At 47.0% G+C, this 27,352-nt stretch overlaps 1 protein-coding gene across 1 annotated transcript; it reads right to left on the bottom strand.

Moving 5' to 3' along the window:
• Positions 1-520: 520 nt before the first annotated feature.
• On the bottom strand, positions 521-27,352 carry ATP5IF1 (ATP synthase inhibitory factor subunit 1). Its single transcript, XM_085857150.1, has 3 exons — positions 27,197-27,352; positions 3,110-3,219; positions 521-1,040 (listed from the first exon to the last, which is right to left on the bottom strand). Exons 1-3 carry the CDS (start codon positions 27,251-27,253, stop codon positions 899-901), a joined length of 309 nt encoding a protein of 102 aa, XP_085713276.1. The 5' UTR covers positions 27,254-27,352; the 3' UTR covers positions 521-898.

Below are 27,352 nucleotides of genomic sequence, written 5' to 3'. Positions count from 1 at the left end.
TGTAGTTGTGGGACTAAAGTACTTGCTTTTGTCTCAGCATTTGCACTTCTTGGTCGAGAAACAAATTCCAACTTGGTGCTCATGTCCCATGACTGTTCAAGTGTCTGTGCTGTCTGTAGCAAAACCTGCAGGTGGCTCCGGTGACCTTGCCAAAGCCGTGACACGTTAAAACAAGAACTTGCAATGTAACCAGGGTGCTGATGAAAAAAAACCAAAAATGCCCGACTCTTGCAAAAAAAAAAAAAAAAAAACAGTGGGATCTCAAGCTTCCACCAGCAAACACGAGAAGATAAGACGTGCAGCTTAACATCCAAACAAGAAACTACACAGCCCCACCTGCAAATAATCAGGGTGACAGTTTTTTTTTTTTTAATAGTCAGGTCAGACTTCAAACCCAAACAAGACAACTCAAAGCCCAGTATGCCACCTCCGCTATATCCTACCAGACCAGAGCTAGTAGTCTTGGTGAAGGTTCAGCAAACATGAAAAAAAACAACTTTTAATCATCCAGAAACAAATGTGTAGCCATTTAAATTTATTCAGCAAAACTCCAAACCCAGAATCCAAAGCACAAGTCCAAGCACTTCTCAGATAATAGTGTCCAAATAAGCCAAGAGGGATTACAAAAACGGTTTCAATTGGTAAGAGCCAGTTGAGGTGGCTGGTTTACGGTTTAGCATTTAGGATGGCAATAGACAGATCACAGCACATGACAACTGGCCTGCTTTGCCAAAAACAAAAAAAAATGGAGATGGGGAGGAGGGTGAGGGGTTATGGCCAGATTGAACAGGTGACATGAGATATTGACGATCAAGAGTGCAGATTGGAGGAATCAGGATGCTGGCAAACACCAAACGATTGATAATCGTGAATGTGGTGGTGCCATTGAGGGGTGGCCTCAATCATCGTGGTCGAGATCTTTGATCTTCTTTTGATGTCGGCCTATCTCCTGTTTCAGGCGGTCAATCTCAATTTTGTGATGTTTTATCTCCTCCGCATGGTGTTTCTGCAACTTTTGAAGCTGTTCACTCTGCAACTTTCTGCATAAAAGACAACCCAAGTACAGACTACATCAAGAATGTGCAACAACAAAAGATGTCTTGAGATAGGTTGCCATTTCACTTTACCAATGCCAACCCAGATTTGAAATACCAGTCATGACAACTTTATTCCATCAACTTAAAAGCACTTTTTAAAAGCAAAATGTGAAAAATAAACGTTTATCATTCTCAATTATGAACATCAGTAAATGAATGGTAGCGGGGCAACTTAGCTAAATATAGCATAACAATTGTGCATTTTGTGAGGAAAGCACCAAATTTGGCACACTAGTAGCCTATCATATTATGAACAGATTTGGATATTGGGCCATCTCAAATTCAGCCACTGATGGCCGTGGCAGCCATTTTCCACTGCCATCAAAAACTTTGAGATGGCCCAATATCCAAATCTGTTCATAATATGATAGGCTACTAGTGTGCCAAATTTGGTGCTTTCCTCACAAAATGCACAATTGTTATGCTAAGTTGCCCCACTATGGTGATGAATACAAATATTCAATTTCACTCCTGGGTTGGGTAAACAGGTTGACAGGATGGCCAAGAGTTAAACACACTCACCTCTCAGTTGTCTATCCTGAGTTTGAATTCCGACCTTGCTATAAAATGTCATCCTGGTGTTTTGCAGGCAGGGTGATTCATCAATGTGTGCACCATCCTGAGGATGGACGTTAAACTGGGCGTCCCGTCTGCCAGCATTATCTGTTTGATGATAAAGATCCCCATGTCCTTCGTGAAGAGTAGACTAGCTATTGTCAGCACCCTGAACAAATTCCAAATTCCAGCCATAACTTCTGCTGGGAAGGCAATGGCAAACCACCTAGTACAACTCCTGACAAGAAACTACTTCGGCAGAACCAACACCCTGTAATACTCTGTGGTACATCAGAACGAGAATAAATACAAATTAGAGCAAAATCAATGGAGCGCCATCACAGGATGGCTCCTGACTTAAAGCAAAGATGAAAGATGGCAAAACGTTCCACCAAGAATAATCCAATATCAAATTTGAGTTTAAAAAAAAATCAAAAAAATAAAATAATCTGTTTTGACTGATGATCTCCCACATCTTTTATGGCCTTTGGGTCTCTCACTCTCTCACTGCAGGCTGGTCCGTGGTCTTTCCGTCTTCTCTAAGATGAAAGCCCGAAGGCATGAACCGGGGGTCAAATCCAAAAAACAAATCGTTACATATTTTATACGTCCTCCATTGTTGATTGCTCATACAAAGCTTAATTCAAAGTGCCCATAATTGCATTTTTTTGGTATTTGACCTTTTGACCCCACCACAGGGCACCAGTGGGTGGGGCCAAAAATGATATATGATATATATATATATATATATATATATATATATATATATATATATATATATATATATATATATATATATATATATATATATGATATATATCTATCTCTCTCTCTCTCTCTCTCTGATCATCAACACCAAGATTGCTGAATTTCTGCACAACTGTTTAGGAGGAGATAGCATGGTGGACAGACGGACAGAGAGACAGAAAGACTACAATATACTGGATTCGAAATTTTTAAAAAGTGATTCTTCACCATTGAGAGACAGGGCAAAATTAATATATCGCACGTTATCTCAAAAAGTTATGGATGGATTCAGATGAAACTTGGTGGACAGCTTGCATGTGTGGCAAGGAAAAATTGATTTGATTTTGGTGAAGATCTGAATCTAGATCTGGATATGAGAATTATTTAATTTTTAAAGTGATTCTTCACCAATGATAGGGCCAAAAACGATATAGTACTTACTATACAGCATGATATTTGAAAAAGGTAATGGGCCCGTTATGTTCTCATGGACCAGGCATTGCGTGGTGGTGGTATGCACTCCACCGAATGTCCTAATTAAAGTTGTTTTAGTGCAAAATTTTTGACTTTGGACATATAAAACGTAACATCAATTTAAATAGGAAAATTTGTGTCCAACAAAGTCGCACATTTTGGAGACACATAACCGACGTTGTTGGATAACTTACTGTGCCACCAAGTCAAAACTAATGCTGCGAAAGCAGAATTACCTGAAATACATCTCTTCCTCTGCTGCCTCTTTTTTTCCAAAACTCCCACCAGCTTCACGCACAGATCCACCACCACCACCACCCTTACCAACTCCGCTGCCAAGTTCTCCCTGGAAATGGCACAAGGAGGGAGGATAAAAGAAGGTTGTGAACGAGTAGAAACAAATTCAAATTTTTTGGCTTTCCACCTTTGGTATCGTGCATGGGAATGTGATGGATTGTCTGCATTTGCATGCTAAACATTTTTAAGGAGTCTTGACACTTCAAAATTCCTAGATCGGATCAAATTTTGCACTTCACATACTTGTATGAATATATATGTACACACACACACACACACACACACACACACACACACACACACACACACACACACACACACACACACACACACACACACACACACACACACCAACTTTACTGGATTTTACGCTCTCCGATATAGGCGTGCTCAATTTGAAATTTGACTTTTCTTTAAATATTACTAACCGAAGCAAGAGCATGAACAGTAAGAGTGCATACACCAGAAAAGATAAAGAACAGAACACAAAGATAACTCAAGAGCAACGCATCATGGAAACACCATCCTTTTTCGAATGGCTAAGTTGCCTATATTATCTGCAATCGCAAGGAAAGATGCAGGAAAAGGCAATTCTGCCATTGTACCTGTGCCCGACCCAAGATCAGAACACAACACATATCACATGACAATGGAGTCAAGTACATGGGAGGAATGGAGACAATCAATCACAAAACATGACACCCAAAGTGTACGATGTTCATATGCGTGGTTTATCATGCACGCTGACAACTCCATATAGAAACACACAACCCCAGCTACGAAAATGGGCCAACTGCTATTCAGCCATCCTAAGTCGCTTTCTTCTTCATCTGTCGCCGAATTCAAATTCCAACAAGTGAAGCTCTACAAGAAACAGCCATGTATTGTAATGAAGGCCTTCCACGAGTCTGAAGGTGGAACCCAATCAATGAACTTTGCCACCTCGGTCCATGAAAATTATGTCCTCCCACTCAGACACGATAATGGCTACCTTTCCCGACAACCACCCCTGTTTTTTCACTGCCATACTTAGGCTCCACATGCAAAAACCACCCACACACAAAAGCAAATAGCTATGACAACCCAAACGGAAATCGGTAGAACGCATCTGAATCCAGATCTGGATATGAGAATTATTTAATCTGCCATATTTAATCCGTCCGCCATGTAATACCTGATCCAAGAGAACATATCAGGCCCAATACATTTTTGAAATATCATCCGGAATGTAGTTTTTGAGACCAAACTCTCAATGGTGAAGAATCACTTTAAAATTTGAGTAGTCGGATCCGGATTTGGATCTTCACCAAAATCGAATCAATTCAGCCTTGCGACACACCCACATGCCCACCAAGTTTCATCGGAATCCACCCACAACTTTTTGAGATAGAGTGCAAATATCATTTTTGGCCCTGTCTCTCAATGGTGAAGAATCACTTTAAACAATTCTAGTAATCCGATCCGGATCCGGATCTTCACCAAAATCTAATCAGCTCGTCCTTGTCACACACCGAACCTGTCCACAAAATTTCATCCAGATCCGTCCACAACTTTTTGAGATATCCTGTACACAGAAAAAACAGACAGACAGAAAGAGGTGAAAACATAACCTTCTTCACCTTCGGTGGTGGAAGTAAAAAGAGCAATCAGAGATTGCAAACCCTTGTCAGGACTGCTTTTGAGTGGTGTATTTTATAGGTTTTCAGCGAATTCCAATCTGGCTGCCAAATCATGTGACCGATGACAGATGTGTGACTTGTTCCTCATGGATAGGCGGTCATATTGTTACGAATCTGGCAGCCATTTGCACACAACAGCCAGAGTCCCCGCAGTTCAGTTATTTCGATAAGTATGTGTTTTTAGTTAGGGTCCCGTCCTTATGTTTAATGGGTGATTAAGTTTATGTGCGCTGCGAGTTATTTTTTAGTTAGAATTAATATCCAACAACAACAACATCCTCCTTCGCTCCTGCCACCATCGGCCTTCCTCACGTGCATGTGTGCCGAGCACAGACGTGGGCGGGGCTTCCATCGCCTCAGATCGGAGCCCCGCTCCAAAAATGGGCATGGAGTGTTTCCTCTGCCCAATGAGTGAAGGGCGAGCATCGCACGCGCGCCCCAGCGAATGGGAAGCCAGAACGCCCAGGGAAAGAAGAATGTCTCGACGAAGCGACAAAGAAGAGAGAAGTGCCAAAATAGCCACAGAGACTCTGCCCAGAAGGGGGCGTGTTTTTCCCCACATACCGTGACCCTCCTCCAATCACGGCTGGCCACCACGAGACCCAAAACGCCTGGTCCAATCCAGAGGCAAGTCTCCAGAGAGCGGATTCCCCCCCCCACCCCATGCGCGAGGGAGGGGAGAAGAGAATCGAGTGGTGCGCGAGAAAAAAGGTCTTGGTCGGTCACCCCCCGTGTTCTGGCATGCTGGGCACTCCTTGTCGTGGTTGTCGGTCTTCGTCCCTGGTCTTCTCCTCAGCGTTTGGTGTGAAGCTGACCGTGTGGGTTCGAGTCCCACCATGGTGGTTTGTGTTGGAGCGCACGGGCTGGTGGTCAGAGCGTCCGACTTCCCCGCCAAGAATCCCGGGCTCCACAAGGGCAGGTTGGCAAGCCGCACGACGCGGCCAGGTACACCATGGAACTCTGTCCCCCCAGCTGAACTATCCTCCTCGGCTAGAGGACCAAATAATGACACGGTGGGGTCCATTTCTTTGTGGATATGTGTGTGTGCGTCTGTAGGCCCAGTCTTTATGTAGAAATGGTATAAGTGCCTTGCATCATTGTATATTGGATTATATTCGGTGTCACTCTGCTCTTTGTCTCCCTCTCCCCATTATAAATAAACCCAGTGTTAAATGTACCAGCTCATTGCCTGTCATTTCTATCATTGACCCAGCACGGTGTGGGCTTGAGAAATAGGGAGGCCGTTTGTGCCGTAAATTGTTCATTTGGTCCAGCAGGCTTTGGTAATCCCCGCTCGGTTACGCCGGATCCGAGTCGGTAGCAGCGACTCGGTTCGGACAAAGTCAGCCGAGGGTGTGGCTTCCCCGATAGTTAGATGGCGTGGGTACTTAGGTAAATTGGAATTAGACAATTAACCCAACCCCACGCTGTCAAAATATTGGCGTCCACGGTCCACGAAGGGACCCATGACCTTTGGAGTTATCCGAAAGTTAAGACCTTCAATTCCGGTGTTCGGTGGGAGACGACCCAATTACTCCATCTAGTGGTCGTCCTCGCCACCGAACACGGCACCACAACAATATGTGTAAAGTTTCGCCTCGATATTTCCAGCCATTTCAGAGATTTTTGAAGGTTAAAAAAAGAAAAAAAAAAGATGGCTGCCCAAATACGTGCCCGGTGACGTCATAAAAAAAAATTGGTGGACCATTTTATCCCTAATTAACCCTCAAAATATTATATACTGATCGGATGTAGCGTTCTCCATATGCAATTATGACGTCAAAAGAAAGGCAAGCACCAATCCATCCATCCATCCATCCATCCATCGATTGGGACCATACTCTGTCCAGAGCGTTGGTGCTGCTGAAGCAGTCTCCTTGGCTAATGGGCACAATCCTGGACAGATCGCCACTCCGACAGTATACCAGCAAGCTGGCACTCATTTTGCTGGCCTCGGAAGGATGACAGGCAGAGTCAACCCCACCTGGTATTAATTCAACAGCAAGTGTGATTTGAACTCAGGATCCGAGCATCCCAAGCCTACCACCCTAACCATTAAGCCAACACCAGGCATAAACACCCATGACAACATGAAAATACCACTCATTCCCCATGAGAAGTGTGTGTACACCCACCCATACATCACTTGAATGTGCCACTTGTACACCCATAGCTTGGGGAACAATTATGTGACGTTTCCCTTCAATTTGTCTAGTCCAGTGCTTCTCAACCTTTTCAACTCGAGGCCCACTCTGGCTCTGAGGAAATTTTTGAGGCCCATCATACAGAATCGTAATGAGAAAAATGGCAATAAAACTTAATGCCAAAACAAATCATTATGCTTACCTTTAATGAGACACTTGAGCTTGCTTATTGGAAATATGATGGTCAAGTCGTGGTTTGATGGGGGACAGGCTCGCATGCAAAGTGGCATTCAGAGTGTCTGTTTTTAGACTATTTTGTGCTTTTGATTTTGTCACAGTTACAGTCGAGAAGCCCGATTCACAGAGATAGGTTGTGGTGAATGGTAAAAGAAATCTGATGGCACTCTGACAAAGAAGTGTATTCACTGCTTGCCAATATCCACAATGAAGGAGGGTCTACTTGTGCATGCTGAAGCTTCAGCGTCTGCAGAAAGTTCCATCAGTTCATTTTCAAGTACAACGGACAAGGCCACATCTTCTGAAGCAGGATCCACTGAGAAAGGGTTCAAAATTCAAAGGTTTCCTTGTCTTGGGTCCTCTGGGAAGTAGTCTGCAAACTTTTGTGATAACTCGGTCAAATACTGGATTATGAGCCCAGATATGTCTGTATGAGGAGTGGATTCCAAAGTTTCACTCAGAAGTGGAAACATCTCAAGTCATCCATCCTTCACTTTTCTGTTCCAAAGAACAAGCTTTTTCTTGAAGCCTTCAATTTTGTCAGCAACCAAGAACACTGAACTGTTCCTACCTTGCATTGATATGTTGAGCTGATTTAACTGGGCAAACACATCTGACAGGTAAGCCAATTTAATTTGGCACAAAAGTTATCGTTACTGTCATGATCAGCAAGTGGTGAGTGTTTCTCTTCAAGGAACATATGGACTTCATGTCTCAGTTCAAAGAGGCGGTTAAGCATACGTCCTCTTGAAAGCCACCTCAACTCACTGTGGTACAGAAGCTGCAAGTGATCAGAATCAAGTCTTTCACACAGTGCAGCAAAGCATCTTGAGTTGAGTGCATTCTTCTTGATGAAGTTCACAGTTTTAACAGCTACATTAATGACTTCATTCATTTCTGGTGACATCTGCTTTGTTGCCAGAATCTCTCTTTGTAAGAAGCAGTGGCTCTTCTTGGCATCTGGCGCCCTCTGTTGGATCTGTTTTGCAACACCACGATGGACTCCTGTCATTGATGCAGCACCATCTGTGCACACACCTACGCAGTTCTTCCAATCAATACTCTTGTCAGTGAAGTATTTGTCAAGGCAGAGCATTACATCATCTGCAGCTGTTTTTGTGGGAAGGTCTTTGCAAAACAGTCGATCCTCATGAACATCACTGTCCCCGCAGTACCTCACGAAAACTAGCAATAAAGCATTATTGCTAATGTCAGTTGATTCACCCAACTGAATGGAAAAAATACTTACTGGCCTTTATTTTTTCCACCAGTTGCCATTCAATGTCATCACTCATTTCAACAATTCTTCTCATCACAGTATCATGAGAGAGTGATACGGACTGAAGTTTGGTTGCAGCTGCCTCTCCAAGAATTTCGACACATATCAACAGCACTGGGTAAAATAAGCTCCTCCGCGATTGTGAAAGCTTTCTTGCTACGAGCAACACGAGCAGCAACCATGTAGCTGGTTTTCAATGCTGATTTTGACTGAGTTGTAAATGTTGTAATCACTTTCTGCTGTGCCTGAAGTCCAGCCCTTTTCCTCTCAAAATATTCCTCTGGCTTACCTGCACTATTCGGGTGTCTTGTGTTTAAGTGTCTCTGAAGCTTTGACGGTTTAAGCGCCTCGTTTGACAGGATTTCAGCACATTCAACACACTGTGCTTTTGGCTCAACATCACTGCCTGCCATCGTGAATCCATATTTAATGTAATCGGGGTCATATTTCCTCACCACAACCTTTCGAGATTTGTCTTCTCATCACACTTTCGTTTCAAAAATCGATCCATTTTCGGTTCAAGAAATTATCCACGAAAGTTGAAAAGTTCACAAAAAATTCAAGTTCGTGAACGCATGAACCAAGTACAAGGCACGTACATGCACACAAACACACACATCGCATATATGCGCACGTGCACAATACACACATACACACGGATATAGTACGTTCACATCACAGTTACATGTAGATCGAACGCGCGTAAACCACCACTGCATAAACATGACGTACGTACAGTGGGGAGAACAAGTATTTCAAACACTGCCGATTTTGCAGGTTTTCCCACTTAAGGCCCGGTCACACCTTGATGTTTTAGCCAGCGATGGCAACGTATTAAAATGTATGTAAAACGCTGGCTGACGTTGAACTTTTGATGTTTTTTTTTTTAAGATTCGGACGTATTCATAACGAGTTGGTCGTATGCATAACATATTGGTAATGGACACAGAACGTTTCGTTGTGTTATAGATAACTTATACCAACGAATGCTGAACCTGTTGTCGGCCTACACAACCGATGCCCAACGATAGTCTAACTTCGGCATAGCACGTTGCACGCATCGCCGACGATGTCGTGACGTAGCCTATTAAAAGGCTGACGCACAACGATTCGAATCATAACTGCCGTAGAAATGGAAGTGACAACATCGCGGTCACACCTTGGCGATCTTGCCAGCGTATGCCGACCTAAGAAAAATGTGTCTAAAACGTTGGGGGCACGTCAAATACGGTATGAGTAAGTTTGGTATACGTGAGTAGAACGCTAAAGTATGCTATCATACATCGTAGTAAGTAGAGTACGTCAAGAAATTTTAAACATGTTCAAAATTTTACGACGTACTCTGCGTATGACACACGTTCCGCATGCGATGGGGATAAGTTTTACACACGATATGTGGACGCTTACACACGTCCACAAATGCTACTTATAAGCTACTCATAAGTCGAAACACGTCGCGGTAATGTCTTTTTTACGCGAAACTTATTTCTAACTTATGTTTGACGTGCTTTGAACCAATTCTTTACGTAGTCCCAACACACATCGACGTATGTAGACGTATTCCAATGACGTCTTCCGATCGACAAAAAAAAAAAAAATGAATGTGTTTCTAGCTTACAACTGCCTTATAAAGACGTGTTCCCAGCGGTTTTGGGAATTGGTATATAAAAATGCTGCTCATAAAAGGGGAACCCAACAGTGTTTTCGAGTCGATCTCCATGTCAGCAGTAACAGTATCAGTATCAGTATCAGTATCAGTATTAGTATTACTATTAGTATTAGTATTAGTAGTTTGTTCATGTTGGCAATAGTAGGTGAGTGTGAGGGGGAGGGTGTGGGTTATGATGGATCGTCCTTGCGTCCGCGTGTCCACGGGTAGGTTCATAGGCTGCCACTCAACGTTTTAAATGGCTGCATCTCCACTATTGAAAGTAGACGCTTGCGCTCAACAATTGGATTTTTTACACTCAACGACTTTTAAACGGTACCACTCAGCTAGTTTCATTGTTTACAATGAACGATTTAAATTGCTGTCACTCGCCTTTGTTTTTTGACGCTGGGGTTTGGAAATTTGAAGCGTTTCTTCTGAACGTGTTAAAACGCTCAAACTCGACTATTTTAAATAGACGCCGCCGATGGACAATTGGAATCATAGCCAAGCTAGACATCGAAGTGTGAACATCCTCGTCATGCCGAAGAAAAGTTTGAAGAATGCTGCAAATAAGTGTCCTGGCCATGGCCGTGGACGCTGACGCAAGGACGATCCATTATACCGACGTCTTTCAGCCTATGAGTAACTTAAAAGTAACGTCTGTCGATGTGTGGCAACGATCGCGTAACGTGCCAACAACACGTTAATCATAGGTTAGAAATAAGTTTCGGGTACGCTAAACATTACCTCGGCGTGTCTCAACTTATGATTAACTTACAAGTAGCATGTGTTGACGTCTGTCAATGATCGCAGACCGTGCATACAACTTGTGGCCAGCGTAGCGGAACGTGTGAGTCATACGCCGGCATACGTCGTGAAATTTCAAGCATGAAAAAATTTGAGGACAACCGAAAAGTACAACGTTTAAAGCCAACGTACAACGACGTATGGCAGTGTTTTTCAGCGTGCTCTCAATGTTATCAAAACTTACCCATAACGTATTCAACGTGTGCCAGCGTTTTAGAAAAAAAATTCAAAAATCGGCATACGTTTTAGCCAGCGATGGCAACGTATTAAAATGTATGTAAAACGCTGGCTGACGTTGAACTTTTGATGTTTTTTTTTAAGATTCGGACGTATTCATAACGAGTTGGTCGTATGCATAACATATTAGTAATGGACACAGAACGTTTCGTTGTGTTATAGATAACTTATACCAACGAATGCTGACCTGTTGTCGGCCTACACAACCGATGCCCAACGATAGTCTAACTTCGGCATAGCGCGTTGCACGCATCGCCGACGATGTCGTGACGTAGCCTATTAAAAGGCTGATGCACAACGATTCGAATCATAACTGCCGTAGAAATGGAAGTGTCAACATCGCGGTCACACCTTGACGATCTTGCCAGCGTATGCCGACCTAAGAAAAATGTGTCTAAAACGTTGGGGCACGTCAAATACGGTATGAGTAAGTTTGATATACATGAGTAGAACGCTAAAGTACGCTATCATACGTCGTAGTAAGTAGAGTACGTCAAGAAATTTTAAACATGTTCAAAATTTTACGACGTACTCGGCGTATGACACACGTTCCGCATGCGATGGGGATAAGTTTTACACACGATATGTGGACGCTTACACACGTCCTCAAAGGCTACTTATAAGCTACTTATAAGTCGAAACACGTCGCGGTAATGTCTTTTTTACGCGAAACTTATTTCTAACTTGTGTTTGACGTGCTTTGAACCAATTCTTTACGTAGTCCCAACACACATCGACGTATGTAGACGTATTCCAATGACGTCTTCCGGTCGACAAAAAAAAAAAAAAATTAACGTGTTTCAGCTTACAACTGCCATATAAAGACGTGTTCCCAGCGGTTTTGGGAATTGGTATATAAAAATGGTGTTCATAAAAGGGGAACCCAACAGTGTTTTCGAGTCCTTTTTGAGTCGATGTCCATGTCAGCAGTAACAGTATCAGTATCAGTATTAGTATTAGTATTAGTTTGTTCATGTTGGCAGTAGTAGGTGAGTGTGAGGGGGAGGGTGTGGGTTATGATGGATCCTCCTTGCGTCCGCGTATCCACGGGTAGGTTCATAGGCTGCCACACAACGATTTAAATGGCTGCATCTCCACTATTGAAAGTAGACGCTTGCGCTCAACAATTGGATTTTTTTTTTTACACTCAACGACTTTTAAACGGTACCACTCAGCCATTTTCATTGTTTACAATGAACGATTTAAATTGCTGTCACTCGCCTTTGTTTTTTGACGCTGAGGTTTTGAAATTTGAAGTGTTTCTTCTGAACGTGTTAAAACGCTCAAACTCGACTATTTTAAATAGACGCTGCCGATGGACAATTGGAATCATAGCCAAGCTAGACATCGAAGTGTGAACATCCTCGTCATGCCGAAGAAAAGTTTGAAGAATGCTGCAAATAAGTGTCCTGGCCGTGGCCGTGGACGCTGACGCAAGGACGATCCATTATACCGACGTCTTTCAGCCTATGAGTAACTTAAAAGTAACGTCTGTCGATGTGTGGCAACGATCGCGTAACGTGCCAACAACACGTTAATCATAGGTTAGAAATAAGTTTCGGGTACGCTAAACATTACCTCGGCGTGTCTCAACTTATGATTAACTTACAAGTAGCATGTGTTGACGTCTGTCAACGATCGCAGACCGTGCATACAACTTGTGGCCAGCGTAGCGGAACGTGTGAGTCATACGCCGGCATACGTCGTGAAATTTCAAGCATGAAAAAATTTGAGGACAACCGAAAAGTACAACGTTTAAAGCCAACGTACAACGACGTATGGCAGTGTTTTTCAGCGTGCTCTCAATGTTATCAAAACTTACCCATAACGTATTCAACGTGTGCCAGCGTTTTAGAAAAAAAAATTCAAAAATCGGCATACGTTGGCTAAAACGTCAAGGTGTGACCGGGCCTTTACAAAGCACGTAGAGGTCTGTAATTTTTATCATAGGTACACTTCAAGTGTGAAAGACGGAATCTAAAACAAAAATCCTGAAAATCACATTGTATGTATTTTAAATAATTAATTTGCATTTTATTGCATGAAATAAGTATTTGATCACCTACCAACCACTAAGAATTCCGGCTCTCACAGACCTGTTAGTTTTGTCTTTGAGAAGCCCTCCCATTTTCCACTCATTACCTGTATTTACTGCACCTGTTTGAACTCGTTATCTGCATAAAAGACAGCTGTCCACACTCAATCAATCAGACTCCAACCTCTCCACAATGGGCAAGACCAGAGAGCTGTCTAAGGACATCAGGGACAAAATTGTAGACTTGCACAAGGCTGGGATGGGCTACAGGACAATAGGCAAGCAGCTTGGTGAGAAGGCAACAACTGTTGGTGCAATTATTAGAAAATGGAAGAAGTTCAAGATAAGTCAATCTCCCTCGGTCTGGGGCTCCATGCAAGATCTCACCTCGTGGAGCCTCAATGATCATGAGAAAGGTGAGGGATCAGCCCAGAACTACACGGCAGGACCTGGTCAATGACCTGAAGAGAGCTGAGACCACAGTATCAAAGAAAACCATAAGTAATACACTACGCCGTCATGGATTAAAATCCTGCAGCGCACGCAAGGTCCCTCTGCTCAAGCCAGCGCATGTCCAGGCCCGTCTGAAGTTTGCCAATGACCATCTGGATGATCCAGAGGAGGAATGGGAGAAGGTCATGTGGTCTGATGAGACCAAAATAGAGCTTTTTGATTTAAACTCCACTCGACGTGTTTGGAGGAAGAAGATGGATGAGTACAACCCCAAGAACACCATCCCAACCGTGAAGCATGGAGGTGGAAACATCATTCTTTGGGGATGCTTTTCTGCAAAGGGGACAGGACGACTGCACCGTATTGAGGGAAGGTAGGATGGGGCCATGTATCGCGAGATCTTGGCCAACAACCTCCTTCACTCAACAAGAGCATTGAAGATGGGGCATGGCTGGGTCTTCCAGCATGACAACGACCCAAAACACACAGCCAGGGCAACTAAGGAGTGGCTCTGTAAGAAGCATCTCAAGGTCCTGGAGTGGCCTAGCCAGTCTTCAGACCTGAACCCAAGAGAAAATCTTTGGAGGGAGCTGAAAGTCTGTGTTGCCCAGCGACAGCCCCGAAACCTGAAGGATCTGGAGAAGATCTGTATGGAGGAGTGGGCCAAAATCCCCGCTGCAGTCTGTGCAAACCTGGTTAAGAACTATAGGAAACGTCTGATCTCTGTAATTTCAAACAAAGGTTTCTGTACCAAATATTAAGTTCTGTTTTTCTGATGTATCAAATACTTATTTCATGCAATAAAATGCAAATTAATTATTTTAAAATCATACAATGTGATTTTCAGGATTTTTGTTTTAGATTCCATCTTTCACAGGTGAAGTGTACCTATGATAAAAATTACAGATCTCTACGTGCTTTGTAAGTGGGAAAACCTGCAAAATCGGCAGTGTATCAAATACTTGTTCTCCACACTGTAAGTACAAAATGACTCAATCTCTCTCTCTCTCTCTCTCTCGCGCGCACGCTCGCTAGACGGTTTCGGAAAGACGGAAGTACAAACAGACCTAGCTGAATTCCAGCTGTGTCGTGTTACACTGTAAGATCAGACCCTTTTTTTATATACTTCTTCTTTTCTTTTCTTTTTTGCCGACCTCACGGCCCACTAGTTGAGAAGCACGTGTCTAGTCGTTCTGGAGAAGATTTTTATAGGTTTTAGGGTAAATCCAATATGGCTGCCAAACCATGTGACCAATGACATCATATGTGTGAACCTTTTCTTCTTCGTGGACAGGCATTTTTTTCTAAAGTATCACCTCGATCCGTTCAGTCACTTCAGAGATTTTTGAAGGTTTTTTTTAAAAAACAATATGGCCACCAATTCATGTGACCGGCGACGTCATGAAATTTTTTTCTGTGTATATATATCTTGTCAAGGCTCATATGAGAGCTAACACAATGCACAGCAAGGGGGCATGAGCAAGAGGGGCGGGAGTGGGAAGGACAAAACAGTGGGTAACAGAGACATTCGGAGATCTGTGGAAGGGAGAGGGATGGGGCGGGGATACAAGATGGACATTACAGGGACTTTCAGGAAGGAAAGCACGGAATTTGAAGGAGGTGGGTTTGGGGTCGATTAACGGGGGTAGAAGAGATCGAGGATTTGGATGGGGGACGATAAGAGGTGGTGATGGTGAACAGTTGTTTTGAAGTCATGGAGGGAAGAATGGGATTGAACAGAGTGAGGGAGTTTATTCCAAAGTTGGCGAAAAAGAGGAATGAAAGAATGAAGGTGAGCAGTGATTCGTGATTTTGGTAGTTTTACCAGAATGGGGTTGTTGGCAGATCTTGAGCACCCGGCGGAAATATGGTGGGGACAAATCGCAGACAGAGTAGTGGGGGGCGAGACCGGAGAGGAAACGGTACAATACAGAAAGACCACCGACCTGCCTGCGGTGAGAGAGTGAGAGGCCCAAAGACTCAGCCTCATCGGGGAAGGCCCACCGAAATTCCTTGGTTTCCACAGCGTGAAGCCGAGAAAGGTTGGAGGCAGGAGCAGCAGCCCAGAGGGGAGAACAGTACTCCATCAGGCTGCAGACGAAAGCTTTGTAAGTGGTCAGGAGCTCAGGTGGGCCGAGGAAGGACTTTGCACGACGGAGGATTCCCAGTTGGTGAATGGCTTTGGAGCCCAGGTTGGAAATGTGGACCATTTTATCCGTATTTGACCTTCAAAATGTTTCATGCTGATCAGATGTGGCGTTCTTCATATGCAATCATGACGTCATAACGAGGGCACCAATGACGTCATTAAAAAAACCAACTCATTCCCCATGAGGAGTACTTGCGGTGTGCCAAGTTTCAATTTTTTCTTTCATGCGGTTTTAGAGATAACAGAGGTCCAATTTTTCCGTATTTCCAATACTAGTCCGTGCCCGTAATAAAAAAAAAAATAAATAAATAAATAAATAAATATTCAAACCGCGAGCAACAAACAACAACCACACAGGCAGTTTCTTCACTCTCGCCGGCCTGTACGTGCGTGGCGGTACATGCAAAAAAAAAAACTTTCAAACCGCGTGCCAGAAACAACAAACAGGCCGTTCCTTCGTTCTCGTAAACGACGACTGGATTGGGGCATTGTGTTTATCTATAAATGCGCATAAGAAATCGAGAAATTATTAGAATACAGTAAGTCATCACTAGCCGGAAGTAGTGCGTGCCCATATGGAATGTTCACATGCAATCCACAAATTATCGCTTGCATTGAAGCAACAACTGCTGTGATATTTACACACACAGAGAATACACGAAGTCATCATTATCCGGAAGCCCGTACGTTGTAACCCATAATGGGGAACGCGGCTGCCCGTAAAAAAAAAATTAATAAATAAATATTCAAACCGCGAGCAAGAAACAACAACCACACAGGCCGTTTCTTCGCTCTCGCGTGCCCATATGTGGGTGGCGCGGATGTTCGCATATCACAGTTACGATGACTCACAATTTAGGTTTTAATAGCCAATTATTCAATTTGTGCCAACGTATTTTGCCTTTTCGCAATGTCCTCACAAGGAAAAACAAAAAGAGAAGAGAAGAGAGAAAAAAAATTACTTCCTGGTTCGGAGCATACCAGCACCCTGATGTTACCGAAATGTATGCACCGTCTCATATGAAAACGATCATAACTTGCGGCATTGTGTTTATCCATAAATGCGCATAAGAAATCGAGAAATTATTAGAATACACGAAGTCATCACTCTCCGGAAGTCCATACGTTACAACGTATTTTGCCTTTTATCGCAAGGAAAAACACAAAGAGAAGAGGAAAGAGGAGACAAAAAAATGACATGCACCGTCTGCACCGTCCGGACGTTGCAGCATGCACCGTCTCATATGAAAACAATCATAACTTGCGGCATTGTGTTTATCCATAAATGCGCATAAGAAATCGAGAAATTATTAGAATACATGAAGTCATCACTCTCCGGAAGTCTGTACATTGTAACCCGTAATGGGGAACGCGGCTGAGCTTCCCTTCACCATCGGCCACGCCTACGCAACAACGTGTCTCGTCATTGGCTTGGTAAATAAATGGCCATAACTTGGGAAACACTTGTCCGATTAATATCAAACCTTGAAAAGGCACATCCTCAGGTCCCCAGCAATATATCTGGCGAGATTCAATTAGATCGGACCAGCGGTTGTCGAGAAACAGCTGTCAGAGACACACACACACACACACACACACACACACACACACACACACACACACACACACACACACACACACACACGCGCGCACACACACACACGCACACACACACACACACACACACACACACACACACACACACACACACAGCTGGAATTATAGAGAGATGGCTGCCACACCACGTGACCTATGAAATTACAAATATCATTGATACATTCGACGTGAGTAGTCGCACCAATGGTGAAAATTTCGTCTCAATCCGACAAGCTGTTGCGGAGAAAAACACGAAAGTTCTGTGCGGACAAACAGACAGACAGACAGGGACAGACAAACAAACGGACCCAAATGCAACACCCTCTCTGAATCCTTCGACGAAGGGGACAACGTAATAACCATACCGACAATCTCCGAGCTCACAAACACCACACCGACAATCTCCGACCACACAAACACCACACCGACAATATCCGAGCTCACAAACACCACAACGACAATCTCCGAGCACACAAACACCACACCGACAATCACCGAGCACACAAACACCACACCGACAATGTCCGAGCACACAAACACCACACCGACAATGTCCGAGCACACAAACACCACACCGAAAATCTCCGAGCACACAAACACCACACCGAAAATCTCCGAGCACACAAACACCACAACGACAATCTCCGAGCACACAAACACCACACCGACAATCTCCGAGCACACAAACACCACACCGACAATCTCCGAGCACACAAACACCACACCGACAATCTCCGAGCACACAAACACCACACCGACAATCTCCGAGCACACAAACACCACACCGACAATCTCCGAGCGCACAAACACCACACCGACAGTCTCCGAGCACACAAACACCACACCGACAATCTCCGAGCACACAAACACCACACCGACAATCTCCGAGCACACAAACACCACACCGACAATCTCCGAGCACACAAACACCACACCGACAATCTCCGAGCACACAAACACCACACCGACAATCTCCGAGCACACAAACACCACACCGACAGTCTCCGAGCACACAAACACCACAGCGACAATGTCCGAGCACACAAACACCACACCGACAATCTCCGAGCACACAAACACCACACCGACAATGTCCGAGCACACAAACACCACACCGACAATCTCCGAGCACACAAACGCCACACCGCCAATCTCCGAGCACACAAACGCCACACCGCCAATCTCCGAGCACACAAACGCCACACCGCCAATCTCCGAGCACACAAACGCCACACCGCCAATCTCCGAGCACACAACCACCACACCGCCAATCTCCGAGCACACAAACACCACACAGACAATCTCCGAGCACACAAACACCACGCCGCCAAGCTATGAGCACACAAACACCCCACCGACAAGCTATGACCACAAAGACAGCCCGCCGCCAAGCTATGACCACACAAACACCCCGCCGACAAGCTATGACCACACAAACACCCCGCCGACAAGCTATGACCACACAAACACCCCGCCGACAAGCTATGACCACACAAACACCCCGCCGACAAGCAATGACCACACAAACACCACACGACAAGCTATGACCACACAAACACCGCACCGACAAGCTATGACCACACAAACACCACCCCGACAAGCGAGGACCACACAAACACCGCACCGCCAAGCTACGACCCCACAAGCACCGCACCGCCCAGCTACGACCACACAGACGCCGCACCGCCAAGCAACGTCCACCCAAGCACCACACCGCCAAGCTACGGCCCCACAAACACCCCACCGACAAGCTATGACCACACAAACACCCCACCGACAAGCTATGACCACACAAACACCCCACCGACAAGCTATGACCACACAAACACCCCACCGACAAGCTATGACCACACAAACACCACCCCGACAAGCTATGACCACACAAACACCTCACCGACAAGCTATGACCACACAAACACCACCCCGACAAGCTATGACCACACAAACACCACCCCGACAAGCTATGACCACACAAACACCACCCCGACAAGCTATGACCACACAAACACCACACCGACAAGCTATGACCACACAAACACCACACCGCCAAGCTATGACCACACAAACACCACACCGCCAAGCAATGACCACACAAACACCACACCGCCAAGCTACGACCACACAAACACCACACCGCCAAGCTACGACCACACAAACACCACACCGCCAAGCTACGACCACACAAACACCACACCGCCAAGCTACGACCACACAAACACCACACCGCCAAGCTACGACCACACAAACACCACACCGCCAAGCTACGACCACACAAACACCACACCGCCAAGCTACGACCACACAAACACCACACCGACAAGCTATGACCACACAAACACCACACCGCCAAGCTACGACCACACAAACACCACACCGACAAGCTACGACCACACAAACACCACACCGCCAAGCTACGACCACACAAACACCACACCGCCAAGCTACGACCACACAAACACCACACCGCCAAGCTATGACCACACAAACACCACACCGCCAAGCTATGACCACACAAACACCACACCGCCAAGCTACGACCACACAAACACCACACCGCCAAGCTACGACCACACAAACACCACACCGCCAAGCCACGACCACACAAACACCACACCGCCAAGCTACGACCACACAAACACCACACCGCCAAGCTACGACCACACAAACACCACACCGCCAAGCTACGACCACACAAACACCACACCGCCAAGCTGCGACCACACAAACATCACACCGCCAGTCTGCGTGCACACAAACACCGCACCGCTAAGCTTGGACCACACAAACACCACGCCGACAAGCATCGACCACACGAAGGCCACACCGCCAAGCTACGACCACACAAACACCACACCGCCAAGCTACGACCACACAAACACCACACCGCCAAGCTACGACCACACAAACACCACACCGCCAAGCTACGACCACACAAACACCACACCGCCAAGCTAAGACCACACAAACACCACACCGCTAAGCTACTACCACAGAAACACCACACCGCCACGCTACGACCACACAAACACCACACCGCCAAGCTACGACCACACAAACACCACACCGCCAAGCTACGACCACACAAACACCACACCGCCAAGCTACGACCACACAAACCCCACACCGCCAAGCTACGACCACACAACCACCACACCGCCAAGCTACGACCACACAAACACCCCACCGCCAAGCTACGACCACACAAACACCCCACCGACAAGCTACGACCACACAAACACCACCCCGACAAGCTATGACCACACAAACACCACACCGACAAGCTACGACCACACAAACACCACACAAACACCACACCGCCAAGCTACGACCACACAAACACCACACCGCCAAGCTACGACCACACAAACACCACACCGCCAAGCTACGACCACACAAACACCACACCGCCAAGCTAAGACCACACAAACACCACACCGACAAGCTACTACCACACAACCACCCCACCGCCAATCTCCGACCACACAAACACCACCCCGCCAAGCTACGACCACACAAACACCACACCGCCAAGCTACGACCACACAACCGCCACACCGCCAAGCTGCGACCACACAAACACCACACCGCCAAGCTACGACCACACAAACACCCCACCGACAAGCTACGACCACACAAACACCACACCGCCAAGCTACGCCCACACAAACACCCCACCGACAAGCTACGACCACACAAACACCACACCGACAATGTGACCACACAAACACCACACCGCCAAGCTACGACCACACAAACACCACACCGCCAAGCTACGACCACACAAACACCACACCGCCAAGCTACGACCACACAAACACCACAGCGCCAAGCTACGACCACACAAACACCACACCGCCAAGCTACGACCACACAAACACCACACCCCCAAGCTACGACCACACAAACACCACACCGCCAAGCTACGACCACACAAACACCACACCGCCAAGCTACGGCCACACAAACACCACACCGCCAAGCTACGACCACACAAACACCACACCGCCAAGCTACGACCACACAAACACCACACCGCCAATCTACGACCACACAAACACCACACCGCCAAGCTACGACCACACAAACACCACACCGCCAAGCTACGACCACACAAACACCACACCGCCAAGCTACGACCACACAAACACCACACCGCCAAGCTACGACCACACAAACACCACACCGCCAAGCTACGACCACACAAACACCACACCGACAAGCTACGACCACACAAACACCACACCGCCAAGCTACGACCACACAAACACCACACCGCCAAGCTACGACCACACAAACACCACACCGACAAGCTACGACCACACAAACACCACACCGACAAGCTACGACCACACAAACACCACACCGACAAGCTATGACCACACAAACACCACACCGGCAAGCTATGTCCACACAAACACCACACCGGCAGTGTGGCCACACAAACACCACACCGGCAATGTGACCACACAAACACCACACCGGCAAGCTACGACCACACAAACACCACACCGACAAGCTACGACCACACAAACACCACTCCGACAAGCTCCGCCCACACAAACACCCCCCCGCCAAGCTACGACCACACAAACACCACACCGCCAAGCTACGACCACACAAACGCCACACCGCCAAGCTACGACCACACAAACGCCACACCGCCAAGCTACGACCACACAAACACCACACCGCCAAGCTACGACCACACAAACACCACACCGCCAAGCTACGACCACACAAACGCCACACCGCCAAGCTACGACCACACAAACACCACACCGCCAAGCTACGACCACACAAACACCGCGCCGCCAAGCTACGACCACACCGCCAAGCTACGACCACACAAACACCACACCGCCAAGCTACGACCACACAAACACCACACCGCCAAGCTACGACCGCACAAACACCACACCGCCAAGCTACGACCACACAAACACCACACCGACAATCTCCGACCACACAAACACCACACCGACAATATCCGAGCTCACAAACACCACAACGACAATCTCCGAGCACACAAACACCACACCGACAATCTCCGAGCACACAAACACCACACCGACAATCTCCGAGCACACAAACACCACACCGACAATGTCCGAGCACACAAACACCACACCGACAATGTCCGAGCACACAAACACCACACCGACAATCTCCGAGCACACAAACACCACAACGACAATCTCCGAGCACACAAACACCACACCGACAAGCTACGACCACACAAACACCGCACCGACAAGCTATGACCACACAAACACCACCCCGACAAGCGAGGACCACACAAACACCGCACCGCCAAGCTACGACACACAAACACCGCACCGCCAAGCTACGACCACACAAACACCGCACCGCCAAGCTACGACCACACAAACACCACACCGCCAAGCTACGACCACACAAACACACCTCCGACAAGCTATGACCACACAAACACCCCACCGACAAGCTATGACCACACAAACACCCCACCGACAAGCTATGACCACACAAACACCACACCGACAAGCTATGACCACACAAACACCACACCGCCAAGCTATGACCACACAAACACCACACCGCCAAGCAATGACCACACAAACACCCCACCGACAAGCTATGACCTCACAAACACCACGCCGACAATGTGGCCCCACAAACATGGCACCGCCAAGCGACGACCACACAAACACCGCCCCGCCAAGCTCCGACCACACGGACACCACACAGCCAAACCACGACCACACAAACACCACACCGCCAAGCTACGACCACACAAACACCACACCGCCAAGCTACGACCACACAAACACCACACAGACAATCTGTGACCACACAAACAATCTGTGACCACACAAACACCACACAGACAATCTGTGACCACACAAACAATCTGTGACCACACAAACACCACACCGCCAAGCAATGACCACACAAACACCACACCGCCAAGCAATGACCACACAAACACCACACCGCCAAGCTATGACCACACAAACACCACACCGACAAGCTATGACCACACAAACACCCCACCGACAAGCTATGACCACACAAACACCCCACCGACAAGCTATGACCACACAAACACCCCACCGACAAGCTATGACCACACAAACACCACACCGACAAGCTATGACCACACAAACACCACCCCGACAAGCTATGACCACACAAACACCACCCCGACAAGCTATGACCACACAAACACCACACCGACAAGCTATGACCACACAAACACCACACCGACAATGTGACCACACAAACACCACACCGACAATGTGACCACACAAACACCACACCGACAATGTGACCACACAAACAAGCTATGACCACACAAACACCACACCGACAATGTGACCACACAAACACCCCACCGACAAGCTATGACCACACAAACACCACACCGCCAAGCTACGACCACACAAACACCACACCGCCAAGCTACGACCACACAAACACCACACCGACAAGCTACGACCACACAAACACCACACCGCCAAGCTACGACCACACAAACACCACACCGCCAAGCTATGACCACACAAACACCACACCGCCAAGCTACGACCACACAAACACCACACCGCCAAGCTACGACCACACAAACACCACACCGCCAAGCTATGACCACACAAACACCACACCGACCAAGCTACGACCACACAAACACCACACCGCCAAGCTATGACCACACAAACACCACCCCGACAAGCTATGACCACACAAACACCACCCCGACAAGCTATGACCACACAAACACCACACCGACAAGCTATGACCACACAAACACCACACCGACAAGCTATGACCACACAAACACCCCACCGACAAGCTATGACCACACAAACACCACACCGACAAGCTATGACCACACAAACACCACCCCGACAAGCTATGACCACACAAACACCACACCGACAAGCTATGACCACACAAACACCCCACCGACAAGCTATGACCACACAAACACCACAGCGACAAGCTATGACCACACAAACACCACACCGCCAAGCTACGACCACACAAACACCACACCGCCAAGCTACGACCACACAAACACCACACCGCCAAGCTACGACCACACAAACACCACACCGCCAAGCTACGACCACACAAACACCACACCGCCAAGCTACGACCACACAAACACCACACCGCCAAGCTACGACCACACAAACACCACACCGCCAAGCTACGACCACACAAACACCACACCGCCAAGCTACGACCACACAAACACCACACCGCCAAGCTACGACCACACAAACACCACACCGCCAAGCTACGACCACACAAACACCACACCGCCAAGCTACGACCACACAAACACCACACCGCCAAGCTACGACCACACAAACACCACACCGCCAAGCTACGACCACACAAACACCACACCGCCAAGCTACGACCACACAAACACCACACCGCCAAGCTACGACCACACAAACACCACACCGCCAAGCTACGACCACACAAACACCACACCGCCAAGCTACGACCACACAAACACCACACCGCCAAGCTACGACCACACAAACACCACACCGCCAAGCTACGACCACACAAACACCACACCGCCAAGCTACGACCACACAAACACCACACCGCCAAGCTACGACCACACAAACACCACACCGCCAAGCTACGACCACACAAACACCACACCGCCAAGCTATGACCACACAAACACCACACCGACAATGTGACCACACAAACAAGTTATTACCACACAAACACCACACCGGCAATGTGACCACACAAACAAGTTATTACCACACAAACACCACACCGGCAATGTGACCACACAAACAAGTTATTACCACACAAATACCACACCGGCAATGTGACCACACAAACAAGTTATTACCACACAAATACCACACCGGCAATGTGACCACACAAACAAGTTATTACCACACAAATACCACACCGGCAATGTGACCACACAAACAAGTTATTACCACACAAATACCACACCGGCAATGTGACCACACAAACAAGTTATTACCACACAAATACCACACCGGCAATGTGACCACACAAACAAGTTATTACCACACAAATACCACACCGGCAATGTGACCACACAAACAAGTTATTACCACACAAATACCACACCGGCAATGTGACCACACAAACAAGTTATTACCACACAAATACCACACCGGCAATGTGACCACACAAACAAGTTATTACCACACAAATACCACACCGGCAATGTGACCACACAAACAAGTTATTACCACACAAACAAGTTATTACCACACCGGCAATGTGACCACACAAACAAGTTATTACCACACAAACAAGTTATTACCACACAAACAAGTTATTACCACACAAACACCACACAAACAAGCTATTACCACACAAACACCACACCGACAAGCTACGACCACACAAACACCCCACCGCCAAGCTACGACCACACAAACACCACACCGACAAGCTACGACCACACAAACACCACACCGCCAAGCTACGACCACACAAACACCACACCGCCAAGCTACGACCACACAAACACCACACCGCCAAGCTACGACCACACAAACACCACACCGCCAAGCTACGACCACACAAACACCACACCGCCAAGCTACGACCACACAAACACCACACCGCCAAGCTACGACCACACAAACACCACACAAACAAGCTACGACCACACAAACACCACACCGGCAATGTGACCACACAAACAAGTTATTACCACACAAATACCACACCGGCAATGTGACCACACAAACAAGTTATTACCACACAAATACCACACCGGCAATGTGACCACACAAACAAGTTATTACCACACAAATACCACACAAACAAGCTATTACCACACAAACACCCCACCGACAATCTATGACCACACAAACACCACACCGACAAGCCACGCCCACACAAACACCACCCCGACAAGCTATGACCACACAAACACCACACCGCCAAGCTACGACCACACAAACACCACACCGCCAAGCTACGACCACACAAACACCACACCGCCAAGCTACGACCACACAAACACCACACCGCCAAGCTACGACCACACAAACACCACACCGCCAAGCTACGACCACACAAACACCACACCGCCAAGCTACGACCACACAAACACCACACCGCCAATCTACGACCACACAAACACCACACCGCCAAGCTACGACCACACAAACACCACACCGCCAAGCTAGGGCCACACAAACACCACACCACCAAGCTCCTACCACACAAACACCACGCCGCCAAGCTACGACCACACAAACACCACACCGACAATGTGACCACACAAACACCACACCGACAATGTGACCACACAAACAAGTTATTACCACACAAACAAGTTATTACCACACAAACATCACACCGGCAATGTGACCACACAAACAAGTTATTACCACACAAACACCACACCGGCAATGTGACCACACAAACAAGCTATTACCACACAAACACCACACCGGCAATGTGACCACACAAACAAGCTATTACCACACAAACACCACACCGACAATGTGACCACACAAACAAGCTATTACCACACAAACAAGTTATTACCACACAAACACCACACCGGCAATCTATGACCACACAAACACCACACCGACAAGCTATGACCACACAAACACCACCCCGACAAGCTATGACCACACAAACACCACACCGGCAATGTGACCACACAAACAAGTTATTACCACACAAACACCACACCGGCAATCTATATTATTGTAACGTGTATGAGAATATGTCGGCTCGAACCTGACTCATGGCCCTCACAGAAACAGCGAAAGTCCGACGTGCAATTCGAGCCGCCATCACTGGAACAAGGTCACAACAGCAAAGGCAACACGCAACGTCCGTTCTTCCGGATCAAAGGCTTTTCTTCCGACGTGATGACGTCATTACGATCATCCA

The sequence above is a fragment of the Eptatretus burgeri genome, chromosome 15 (genome assembly GCF_056783735.1).
Source record: "Eptatretus burgeri isolate ZD-2024b chromosome 15, Ebu_testis_v1, whole genome shotgun sequence".
NCBI classification, from domain to species: Eukaryota; Metazoa; Chordata; class Myxini; order Myxiniformes; family Myxinidae; genus Eptatretus; species Eptatretus burgeri.
This window is presented reverse-complemented; position numbering and strand designations above follow the sequence as displayed.

Excerpts from the sequence above, each read along its gene's own strand:
- ATP5IF1 (XM_085857150.1), bottom strand. The coding sequence starts at position 27,253 with ATGGCGGCTCGAATTGCACGTCGGACTTTCGCTGTTTCTGTGAGGGCC. Across the intron at positions 3,220-27,196 it reads CTGTGAGGGCCATGAGTCAG|GGAGAACTTGGCAGCGGAGT; the intron begins GTTCGAGCCGAC and ends TGCCATTTCCAG. Across the intron at positions 1,041-3,109 it reads GAGGAAGAGATGTATTTCAG|AAAGTTGCAGAGTGAACAGC; the intron begins GTAATTCTGCTT and ends TCTTTTATGCAG.